Below are 12,624 nucleotides of genomic sequence, written 5' to 3' on the forward strand. Positions count from 1 at the left end.
GACAAACATAATATGCGAGATACGGTTATTTCATACCTAGCATAGGATGTTAATTTGATCTACGTCACGTGCCGTGTAGAGAAGTGGTTAATAGAAACATACCGCGTAGGGCGTTTGGTATTGTCATAAAACTGCCTACTTAACATTGACGATGTATATTGATGTAGTGCAGATCAGTAACAGGTAAAGGTAGCAGATCCGTTTCGCTAACAACGTCGAGATGTCGACGTCGTCGAAGTAGTCGAGGTGGTACGTCGACGCGAGCGTCGGCGTCGAAGATCGGCGGCGGCTTCAACGATGTTGACATAGAGCTTGTCGTGCTGATAACGTTCTATAAAATATATTGCTAACGGTTACGACCTTCCCCTCTCCGTCTCTCATGATAAACACAGTAGATAAAAGTAGAAGAACAAATAGACATAAGATAGAAGACTATTCTATATTCCTCTTGAATATATGTAATTATAACATCGAACTTCTACGTATATATAATCCTGCCAATGTCAAGAGTTCGATAAGAGTCCACATGCAAACGAACTAGGATTAAGATTCTTACTTCTCCTATCTTTAGGATAGAGTGCCTATATTTTACAACAATAGCAACCCATCGACCAGCCCAGACTAGGCCGGTCCACCAAGGCTCAAAGAGTGAAAGAGGTGCGTGAGGAGCAGAAGATTAGTAATGCACTAATGCTTGGGGAAAATCATTAAAAAAAAGGAATGCATGGAAAAAGGAGAGGATACGTGAAATGAAAGGAAAGCAATCAAGCAAAACGTCCGTACCTATCTAGCTGGCTAGCTAGGTGCAATCCTCGTACATCACGGACTCGACGCAATTGCCCCTTTTACATTTGCCGCACGACCGCCTTACCTGCAGGCAGCTACACCGAACATCATACGTACGACTGTCTGTCTCGCTTGCTTGCACGGCATGCATGCATATATGCCTCGCGCAACCACCAAGTTCTCTACAACGACACAGATAATGCTCATCTGAATCTGATGCCAGCCGCCAATATCAAGATGCAGCCTGCAGAGACAGAGCAGCTTCTGGTTGCTCTGGCACCAACAGCTCTTCTTCCAGCACCACGTAGGTAACTGCGGGCGTGTCTCTTACAGCAAGAATGTGTGCTCGTGTCAGTTTGGGACGACTGCATGACAGGGGAATCAAATCGCAAGAAGAGGGCCTCCATTACCATTAATTGGGATGTAGCAAGGTGGCAACCCCTTTCTTTTCTTATCCTCCTATAAAAAAGATACGAGAATAAGATGGCACCATTGATATTATACTACACTGCGTCTCATATCATGTGAGCAGTGAGGCAAAAGGTAGGAAAGAAATAAAGCGAGGCGCGAGGAAGAGATGCAAAGGCAGGGAAGCTCAAGAAAAGCAGCTGGACTCACTGCACGGAGGATGCCAGGATGGATGGAGTAAACTACTGTCTAGTGTCTACTACTGGTATTAAACCTGCTGCAACACCCAGTAAGTACTAGTGTATGGCCTCCCAACCAACCCAACTGTACTGTACTAGTGTACTATACTCCTATAGCCCTGCTCTCGTTATTACTTTCTCGTACCTGGGCTGTATGCCTGTAAGGACAGGCCAGTAGGCAGTAACGCCAGTGAGATCCATGTGAGTGCTGGTAGCAACCAGCACTGCAGCAGCTAGCTCACCCGTATGCATGCCTCCTTCTGGCTGCTGCTGCTCATACAAGCAAACTCCTACAAGCGAAGCGAAGCCTCTCATCTTGCTGCAGCATGCAAAAAATCGAAACCACCTCTATGAAGCAGGGGTAAAAAAGGGCAGGCAACAACGTGCTTACATACATAAGTATCAGCCCCAGGCCTCCACACCCTCCTGTCAATCGCATCGCTTTGCTAGCTTCTTCACCACCACTTGCTTCTTTGAAACACAAGGTAAGGAAGCTTCATTGCCATTCGCTGCTGCAGATAGCTAGCACCATTCTGTTTCTGCAACTACGCGGAGCGCTTGCTTCCAAGCTGCTTGGGATCAGCCAGTATAGAGGGAACCGCAGAGAAGCCACCATGTCATCCGAGGAGGAAGTGGCAAAGATGGAGGGAATGGCACCAAGGAGGCGCTGCAGCAGCCCAGGTCAAGGTGTTGTGCCTGTGACAGTGGTGTACTACCTGTGCCGCAGCGGACGGCACCTGGAGCACCCACACATGATGGAGATGCAGCTCGCCTCCCCAAATCAAGCCCTCTACCTCAGAGATGTGATCTACCGGCTGGACGCATTGCGAGGGAAGGGCATGGCCACCATGTATTCCTGGTCCTGCAAAAGGTAACTTAACCATCCAGATCATTTGCTTCCTTGCTTCTGGCAACTGACATATGCAATACAATTCAGGAGGTACAAGACCGGATTCGTGTGGCATGATGTGATGGAGGATGATATGCTGCTCCCCGCCCAGGAAAGCGAGTATGTCCTCAAGGGATCCCTCTTGCCCCTCCGCCACTCAACACCACCTATAGTTGTAGCTGCACCACCACTAAAAGGTATGTTATATACATAATATATGCTCTGCATTGTGGCCAATTGCCACCTCTCAGTTAGTCAGCATGTATGGCCAAGCTGATCTTCTTGACTAACAAATTATTGGATTTACTTGCTTATTGCATGCCTCCATATTGTTTTCTCTTGCTTCAGATCATGACCAGCCGAATGTTGACACAACCATTATTCAAAAGGTCCCATGTGTCAAGCCGAATCCTGATGAAGAGTCACCAACTCATTCGCAAGAAGGCTGGACTGCTAATTCATCATCATCATCTCCTCCCATGGTTAAGGTCGACGTTGAGGATGAAGCACCACCTCTAGCTCTGCACCAAGGGTCACAGCCAGCACTATCATCAATATCACCATCATCTTGTTGCACCATTGGGGATGGAGATGAGGAGACAGCATCAGCACGTTCAAGCTGTTCAGGCAGCCACTCCTCTCCTAATAAGCCAACAACAAAAGGATCCTCAGGTGGCGCAAGCTCTCCCACTCCATCTAGCCTTACGCTTCACAACAAGCAGAGGATGCCAGGGTGCAGCTCTGTCATCGCAGCAGCACAAGACTTGGCCACACAGACCCAAGGAACATCAACAGGGAGGGAGCTTCACAAGGACACTAGTTGCAGTACTGATAGCACACCAGCCAAGGAAACCATACCTACCAAGGACAAGCAACCAGGAAATGCAGGATCTTTCTCCTCTAGCAGAAGTGGTAGGAATGGGACCTTGGAGTCCCTGATAAGGGCTGAGGCTCTTGGCAGAAGGGGTGCCACTGCTAAGAGGATCCTAGAAGAGGACAACGACAGGGAAGCAGTACAGTCATTGGCCACAAAGCTGAACCCTGCCAACCTGCTGATACGACTCGTGGCTTGTGGGACGACCATGTCTGCAAGGCAGCATTTCCCTGCCTGCGGTCTCATGCGAACAACGCACAAGCCCCAGTACTTGACCCAACATGTTGAGTTCCTGCCTTCATCTCCAGTCTTGTCTCCCCTTGGCACGCTCATCATGCGTCCTAGAAATGCTGATGGAGCCGGGGGAGTTTCAGACTCAAGAGACTGTGGCCATTGCAGAGGGAGACTGCTTGAAACCGCAGATAACAGGTGTGAGTCAGGCAAAGTGATGTCCACCATTGGTAGGCCCTCCTCATATTGTGACCATAACAGGTAACTTTTCTACTTCCTTTTTCCTGTTCTTCACTATCCTTTCTCATGAACAACTAGCTCAATCTGATGCAAGTGAGAAACTTATGCCCATTCTTCTACTTCACTAGCTGATTGTCTTATAAACAAACAAATTCCATCATGCCCATCACAATCTCAATGCCTGTCTCCTTCAACATGATCTCTCTGTACAAAATTAGCTTTCTGCCTACAGTTCATCTACATAGAATGTAAACGTAGAAGGTACATGTTGCAGTGTTTCTGAGAAAGAAGTCTCCATAGCAAATTTGGATAATTTGGAGGACAGAAGTAAACTTACCCCAGAAAAAATCAGGGTGGCACCATTTCAGCAACCCACAAGTGGGACATTGATAACCATAACCACAGATGTAGGTGGTGAACAAGAATCCAAGACATTGTCAAGAAGTACGAGCAAAAAGAAGATCGATCCATCATCACGACCTTCAAGAGTAGTATCATTCCGTGACGAAAGGGAGAAAGTGATCAAGATTGAAGAAAGGTGAGTAATACTTTCATGGATTGCAGTTTGTTCAGGAAACCAATATATATTTTTCTCTGCTTTCCCTTAGTGTAAGGAGCTAACCTTATTTTAATCATCGCAGGCTTGCGTCTGGAGCTCGTGTCATAATCCAGTGTGCACCCTTTGTCAAAGAAACTTATATTAGTGCCAAAGCAGTGTAACAGAGGCAGCATCCTCATGTTTCCCCTCTATTTTTTCGTTCTTGATAGTTCAGCAGTTGTTAGAACTTAGAAGCGTGCAATTGTATTGGATCTCTGGCCAAGATAATAATAAGATGTCAATTTCTGTACCGTTGTGATCAATGTCTATTGTCACCAAAATACTGTGTTATGATATCAGGAAAACTGTTTACACTGGCACTGACACCGCAGCAGTAATAGCAGTGATTCAGTTTTCCCTTCATTCTCGTGCTGCTGTAAGAGTTTCCTCTTCCAATACGGCTAAGCAAAGCAGTCAGAAGCATTGTCAACTGCCATGCAGAACAGCCTGACATAAACGTCCATCACTGAGGAAGCTCATGACCTGGAAACTATTACTACGCCCTCCTTTTTTGCCAGAAACAGGATTGAGTACCTTGCCAACACCAATAAAGCCCTATGGGGCAGCAAATTTCCCCCGAGGCTGTACTGTACAGGAGCAGAAATTATGCACACAATTGATTGCGCTGCTGTTAGGTTTGAGTCATTGATACTATTATGCAGGTTACGGTCCATTGATATTACAAATTACTAGTAGTAGTTTGCATGTGCTGCAATTCCTCCATCTCATCCTCTGGTACTTGTACATGCAAGCGCTTTCATTCTTCAGTTGTGCTTTACTTATTGTACCTGCTCATTGGTTCCTGTTTGTATCCAGATCTGCTGTGTACCGCTGTCAAGTAGTAAATATTTTTCCATCTTGTTTCCAATTCCTCCATCTCACCTTTTATTAATGGCTTTTCATCAAGTGCCTGGTTTTTTTTCAGTCAATTTTTCTACCATCACAAATTTCTGATTGATTCATCATTCTTGAACGAACTGAGAGTGCATGGTCCCACAAAAATCCACCATTGACCTGGCATGTTTCTTCATACAACAAACTGCTTCTACATTACTGTAGTGTTATGACTGCCAAGCTCCCTTCCAGAATCCCCAGTGCTGCAGTTTCCGTTCTTCCATGGTAAACCCTGGCTGGTCCAAACAAGACAGATGAGTAGCCCATAGGCAGGTTCAGTGATCACCAAACAGTATTGAGTGTTACACTCAATTACCAAACTCTTTGAAGCATACCTCAGCAAAATCCACAGAAACCCATTTCTGCAACAGTTATTGTATGGTGAGTAAGTTTAGTAGAAGCTCAATTTTCAAGCAATACTTTGTGTCATCAAGCAAAACTATACACATAAAAGAAGGGTCTGTTATAAGACATTTAGCAGTGTCTAACAGAAGCTGCCTATCGATTGCAAAGTTATGTCTATAACTCTATATCAAAACAAACTAGCATATAGCCGCTGGAATACACATGCTCAACCATAGTTGCCCATACCCTACCGTATTTACTCGAGGAGGTAGGCAACTAATAGTGGTAAACACGAAATATGCAAGTCATAATGTAACATACCTTATACCTGAAAGGCACATGGAAAGAAATTCATGGTCAGAGAATGTTCCATAGAATGAAATGCATGCAAGTAGTTTAGTACTGAGACATCACAGCAGATCTTTCTGTTTCTTAGCTTATCAGTTATCAGTGTCGGGTTGATGGTAAATCAAACAGCGAAATCTTTGCATGAACTTAAGCAATGCTCCCTCCACCCCAAGTGGATCAACTCCAGATTGTCCAAATGAAATATTTCAGTTTCCAGCACTTAAGTAATACTCCCTCCACCCCAAAGTACATGGACTTTTGAGTTTGACCTAAGTCAAACTACCTTAAGCTTAACAAAGTTTATAGAAACAAACAATAATATTACAATTCCAAAAAGCACAATGTACAAATAGGTCCATTATGAAATAGATTTTCATATTTGACTGTTTTGATGTGATCGATGTTAATACACTTCTCTATAGATTTGGTCAAAACTAGAATAGTTTGATTTTACGATAAACTCATAAGTCATTATATTTTGAAGGAGTGTAAGGAAGGCATATAACTTTAGCTAGCAAGCAAATGCTCACACAGGGATCCTTATTTCATATACATAACAGGATTTTGTTCTCAGAAACAGGATTCAGAACTGCACTTCTGCTGGTGCATCACTCAAAGCTCAACGACAGAGATGCCCAGCAGCCAAAACACCCATGCAAATAAAACAAAAATGATAACCATATGTCTAAGTGTAGTGGAAAACCCCTAGGAAAGGATAGAGATTATGAAATGAATTAAATAGCAAAATAAACATTACAAATCCTTCTTACATAACTGAGCAGCAACCAGTGTTAAGAAACTGGTAAATTAAATGGAACCGGTGCTATCAGAAGCACAAAACTATACATATATTGATGGTTACCAAAATTTCCACAGAAGTGATAGTGGCTACCAAAATAAATCCCATACAGATGAGTCTGAGAACTAAATTCAGATATAGTGAGGTTTACAAGACTAGCTTGACAAAAGCACGCTTGTGCTTTTCAACAATTTCTCTAGGATGTATCAACAAACAACCAATTATCTAGGTGAGAGAAGAAAACAAATCACCGGAGCACCTCCACCATCTTCTTCCCCTTGAGGAAGACCTCTCTATCAACAACCTCACGCATGTACCCATCAAACTCCACAGGAACACCGCCATTGAGCCTCTTCATCTCCAAGAACCACTTACTGTCTGTCCACCACAGGTCCTCAAATTCATCCAGATAATGTATAATGCGCTTTGCCTTAAGTGACTCCAGCAATGCACTGTTGACCCCCTCCCCCGCAACATACACCTGCCGCCCTCCACCAAGAACTTCCTCAACCCTCTGTCTGAGGTCCTCACCCTTGGCATTCATATGGACCGAATCAAAGGCTGGTTGCATCCTTGAGATGATATCATCAACAATGTGCATCAAGCTTGGTGCCCAGCGCATCACCGAGCGCGATGGGCCTAGCAAATGCTTTGCCTCACCCTCACAGACATTGTACCAGTAGTTCCCTGGCTCGACGTCTCCGAATTTCCTGACAATGAGGGTGTCCCTCACCTTGGAGGACTTTATAGGTGCAAGCCTGGTGTCCTCAATGAGGCGTGCCTGGAGTTGGCCCTGCACGCCCCAACTGTCCCAGTCCGCCCAGAACTGTCTCTCCTCAATGATGGGGACCTGGGATTGTAGGTGCTCAATGTCGATGTAGAAGGCAAGGCGCTTGCCTTCCTCAGGCATTCCCCCCGTCCCGGGGGCGGCATAGGAGGCAGCGAGGCAGAGTGTGAGATCGAGGATGAGGGTGCGGTTTAGGTAGCGAGCCTCGGCGAGGGCGCAGAGGAGGCTGCGCAGGTAGTGTGGCATGGGCTTGCAGCGGTCGCCGCCGCCGAGGTAAGCGAGGTACGCGCCCTGGATGAACTGAGAGCGGGAGAGCGCAGGCGGTGGCGGAGTGGCGATGGTGGCATTAGTGGCGCCGCGGCGGGGCTTGCGAGCGTTGGGGCCGGAATGGTAATCGCCGATTGAGAGGACGGAATAGGCGCATGTGTGGGGGTCGCGGGCGATGGCGAAGCGGCGGTAGTCCTTGGTAGTGGCCTTGGAGGGGGAATCGGAGTCTGAGCGGGCGCGCCAGGCCATGTCGCAAGAGGAGGATGGGGGATCACCGGAGACGGGGCGGCCGAAGCGAGCAAAATGGACGGCCGGGAAGGCTTCGATGGCGCTGCGCATCATGAGATGGAACAGGCGCGGGTCGGCGCAGTCGAGCGGGGAGGTAGGATCGCAGGTCTGCTCCTGAGGCTTCTGGTCGGTGAGGGTGTCGGCGACGTGTGGGGAGGTGGAGAGGGGGAGGCGGAGGAGCGTGACGAGGAGGACGACGACTAGGAGGAGGGCGGTTGCAGCGTGGACGGAAGAGGAGAGGAAGGCGCCGCGCCGAAGCAGAGGGCGGCTCGGATCCATCGCTGTCACCCACGCACCGCGACGGCGATGAGCCCAACGGCGGCGAGACGAGATTTCGCTTTCTCTAGGTAGCGTTAGGTTAGGACAGACGAGGACGGGTGGTGGGGCAATTGGGCGATGAGCCCGACGCTGGACAGACGAGATTTTGCATTCCGTCCATATTTGGTTGGCTTTTCACGGTTTATCAGCCTTGAACTCGGATGAATGGCTTTTCACGGTTTATCAGCCTTGAACTCGGATGAAAACGGATCGGATACGGACAGATATCAATATTATATTTATTTTTATATTTCTATCCGGATTCAGATTTGAATACGAATAGTATTAACTATATCGGATAGGATACGATTGGATATCGACATCATAAATATGCGATTTGAGTATTCGGATACGGATACGGTATCGGATGTTGGATATCCGGACTCGGATACGGACAGATCTCAACCCCTCTAAACGAATTCGGTTTCGAATACGGTCGGAAAATATCCGTACCGTTTTCATCCCTAGCCTTGACCCTTGACACGTGAGATCAGCCAGCGAAAATATTTATCCTTCTCATGGATGAAGACACCGAGACGTAGAGTTCTTAACCGTGATTGATCGACATTTCACTCTAATCTCGTTCCACTCCTCTCTCCTTCCCCTAACCCTAGCGGCGGCTGCGGCGGTCTATAGAGAAGAAGCCCTGTTACCTCATGCGACGTCGCATGGGGCAGGAGGCCAAGGATTTTACCATAGTTCCTTCAGATTGACGTCGCATAGCGATGCACAAGAGGACAGGCAACCATCCACAGTGCCTTCCAGGGTGAATGTGCACGCTTCTTTTCCCGGCTTGATTTGCTTGTTCCTCGTGAATGTGCACGCTTTGGTTGTATGGTTATGATTCATGTAGTGTTGATCTAGATAGATGTATGTGAATTCGTTATTGTTCATCTGTTAGGTGGACGCAGACAGTAGCTTCAATCTAGAATCTGAATTATTGCTCCTGACTTTCGTGCTCGGTAGTTTAGCTTGAACAAAGCTGTGGATGTTGAGGTTACCAATTTTAGATATCCGGATTATTACTAATCTTTTCTTTGATTTTTTTTCAATCTGATTTGGTACTTGAGTCTCCAACTGTCCAAATATGTGTGATGCATCTTTTTTTTTCTCTTAACGTAGGAATACAACCTCATGTACTCCATCCAAAATACATGACGGTTTTTACATTTGGACATCTTGTTTGATTATTCATCTTATTCAAAATTTTTGTATAAATATTATTTACTTTGTTATGACTTATTTTTATCATTAGAGATATTTTAACAATAATAACTTATTTATTTTTATTATTTGCAAAAGAAAACTGAATAAGATAAATGGTCAAACATGATCTCTAAAAGTAAAAAGCATCATCTATTTTAGGATGGAGGGAGTAACGATATATCATTTTGATTTTTCTCGGGCAGTTTAAGATGAATACAATGGGATGATTAGTCATAAATTCATGTACCTGTCAGTACCTCCTAACCCTTAACCCTACTGCAACCACATCTACAAAGAGATGAAGGGTCATTTACTTTTGCATTTTGTGGCTTTATGTAGAGAGGACTCCACTGCATATACATATGTGTGCATTAAGAACTTTGGCAACAAGGTGAAGTACTGGAGCACTGTCAATGAACCTAACATTGAAATGGTTGGTGGATATGACGAAGGAATTTTGCCACCAGAGGTGCTCATTGCCATTCAGCTTCCCTTGCAGCAGTGGCAACTCCACCATAGAACTACATAGCAGCACACCAGTCACCACCTCCTGCTTGCACACGCCTCAGCAGTGTCCTTGTATGGAGAGAAGTACCAGGTTTAATATGTTGCCATCTCTTTTCAAAGCAAAACTGACATTGCTAGACGAGTCATTCTCACAGACATGATGTTTTGCTGTATATTTTGCTTGCTGACCAGGCTGAGCAAGGAGGACGAATTGGATTCACCTTGCTTGGTTGGTGGTTTGAGTCCGCAACACAGACTCCGGATGATGAAATAGTAGCTGAAAGGATATGAAGGAATTCCACATTGGACGGTTAGTTCCACTTTATTCTCAGGTATCACGCAGACAACTTACTGTGTAACTACATGTAAAACGTCTGTTTATGTTCCAGGTTCATGCATCCTATAGTGGTACTACCCTCCACTGACGCATCGGATCAAGCCTGCCATCTTTCACTGAAGAAGGGAAAAAAAGTAAGGGCTCGTTTGTTTGGGGCAGTTTGACACCGGGATTTATTTCAGCTGATGAAATCTTATACAAATAAACTAACGATTCCGGTCGGGAACTGTTCCTGACAGTGATTCGGGGGAAACGAATGGGCCCTAAAGGGGTCATTAGATTTTGTTGGAGTTAACCACTACATTGCCGTCCATGTGAGAGCTGATCTTAAGCGGCTGAAACAGAAACTGAGATTACGTGGGTGATGCAGCTGTGAAATATGACAGTAAGGGCCCTAAGAGTTTTTATACTTTTACAATGCTTCAAAGTACAGTAGGAGCCATGGATGAGCTGAGCTTTTCTGTACGACTCCTGATGTCAGGCAACCAGTTCCCGATCAAGTTGACAATTGATTTTAAGACAACGAAACCCTGGGCTCTGAAGAAATTGCTAAAGCATCGCCGAGTGAAATACAAGAACCCAGCAGTCTTGATTCATGAAAATGGTAACTTGGCCAGAATTCTGTCTTGAATTTATCTCAGAAGAAATGAACAACATTTTGCAGCAGATGCGCATCATGAAGTATAGTAGTCATCTTGTGCATGCCCCTTGTTCAAAAAAAATCAGGAGCTGCCGATCGGCCTGACCCGTCATGTGGAAACAGCTATGACAACGAGTTCAGGTCGCAGTTCTTGCAGAATTACATCGAAGCCACACTTCAATCCATCATGTACCAAACTACCAATACTATTCAGTCAAGTCTGCATTCTGCTTTTCTGAAGTTTTAATCATGCCTATGTTAGGCAGTTTCTGAAAATGATGGCATCCTTGTTCTGAAATTTACTCTCCTTTCTGCACCCAGGAACGGATCAAACGTGCGTGGTTACTTGGTCTGGTCGTTCCTGGTACCTGTTCGGTTACCGCCTACGGTTCAGGCTCGGAACCAATAAATGTTGCTCGTGCAGACTCAGTTCAGGTTAACCCTCCTTCGAAAGCAGCGGTGTGTGGCTTTTAGTTTCAGGTCCATCACCTCCTACTCTAACAAACATCAAGCGTGCCGGCACGGCCCACAAATGCTAGTAAAAAAAGGAAAAAAACATAATTAATAAGAGTATTTCTAGCGGTTTCAAGACGCACGGCCGCATCTCGACAGCACGAGAGCCTTGTCCCCGGGCACGAGCTCCGCGAGGCAGACCGCACAGTCCTCGTCGTTCCCCGTGCCCGTGTCGACCACTAACACCAGTATCGTAGCGAGCACCGCGGAATAGAGACCGCGGGCGAAGGCGCCCCCACGCCGTCACAACAGTCCTCGTCGCCACCACCGGCGATGGCTAGGCTCCGAAGCAGCCGTCACTAGCCGTCGCCGCCGACCCCCGACAGCCGGAATCGACCGGCGCAACCTTCCCCTTCCCTTTGTTGCATATGTATGTTTTTCAATTATTTCGTGCGTTTTAGATGTATGTTACATTTGTTTCATATGGATGTTGCAAAGTAGATCGGGGGATGTTGCACATGTCACATATGTTGCAATTGTTTCAGAAGCGTGGTGCAAGTGTATATATGGCAGAACCGCCTAGTCTAATGCCCTCTCAAGAGTACTTGTCTTTCATTAGACACTAAGTACCTAAGAGAGTGCACTAAATCGTGTAGTTCCGTCGAGCATGCCCCAAGGGGGACTCAAAAATCCACATTTTTCCGTCAGGATCATAAATAAGAGAATAAAACTTACAACATTCTTAACCATTTCTTACATCACTTTATTATAACATTAGAGTATTTAAACAAGTTGAATGCAACAGCGGGATTAAAACGGTTTACATGTAAACAACTTTATACATTTCAAGTTCACAAGTTTTATCTTGCAGCGAAAAATAAACATATGATCAGAGTTACAGCGGAAACAAAGATTAATTTAATGACATGGTGAAGTATTAACATAGTGAACATTTATGTACAAGAGATGCTAGCAGATTTTTATATCTTTTCTTATAAAAACCTTTAGTGAGGGTTGTAAATAAACACTACGACCGTAGCGCGAAAGAAATCCTTTATAAGCCCACCAGAAGGTTTCTACACACAAAAGTTAGTTCTATATATCCTCCAGTTACCTACAACAAGGGGAAATAAAACCCTAATTACTCGATTGTTCTCAGCAAGACTTACC

At 45.5% G+C, this 12,624-nt stretch overlaps 2 protein-coding genes across 4 annotated transcripts; one reads left to right on the forward strand and one right to left on the reverse strand.

Annotated features, from left to right (window-relative positions):
* The first annotated feature begins 1,770 nt into the window (after positions 1-1,770).
* Positions 1,771-4,507, forward strand: LOC136545890 (protein SOSEKI 3-like). Of its 3 annotated transcripts, XM_066537864.1 has the most exons (6): positions 1,771-1,918; positions 2,003-2,304; positions 2,371-2,519; positions 2,671-3,688; positions 3,942-4,205; positions 4,309-4,507. In XM_066537864.1, exons 2-6 carry the CDS (start codon positions 2,048-2,050, stop codon positions 4,385-4,387), a joined length of 1,767 nt encoding a protein of 588 aa, XP_066393961.1. In that variant the 5' UTR covers positions 1,771-1,918; positions 2,003-2,047; the 3' UTR covers positions 4,388-4,507. The 3 variants fall into 3 exon arrangements, with proteins under 3 accessions (XP_066393961.1, XP_066393960.1, XP_066393962.1); XM_066537863.1 differs by having other exon boundaries at positions 1,771-2,304; XM_066537865.1 differs by lacking the exon at positions 4,309-4,507 and having other exon boundaries at positions 1,771-2,304; positions 4,073-4,200.
* A 2,100-nt stretch (positions 4,508-6,607) lies between these two features.
* On the reverse strand, positions 6,608-8,405 carry LOC136545891 (uncharacterized). Its single transcript, XM_066537866.1, has one exon. The coding sequence runs from the start codon at positions 8,270-8,272 to the stop codon at positions 6,899-6,901; it is 1,374 nt and encodes a 457-aa protein (XP_066393963.1). The 5' UTR covers positions 8,273-8,405; the 3' UTR covers positions 6,608-6,898.
* Between the last annotated feature and the right edge of the window lie 4,219 nt (positions 8,406-12,624).

Source organism: Miscanthus floridulus, chromosome 3, assembly GCF_019320115.1.
Source record: "Miscanthus floridulus cultivar M001 chromosome 3, ASM1932011v1, whole genome shotgun sequence".
Taxonomy (NCBI): domain Eukaryota; kingdom Viridiplantae; phylum Streptophyta; class Magnoliopsida; order Poales; family Poaceae; genus Miscanthus; species Miscanthus floridulus.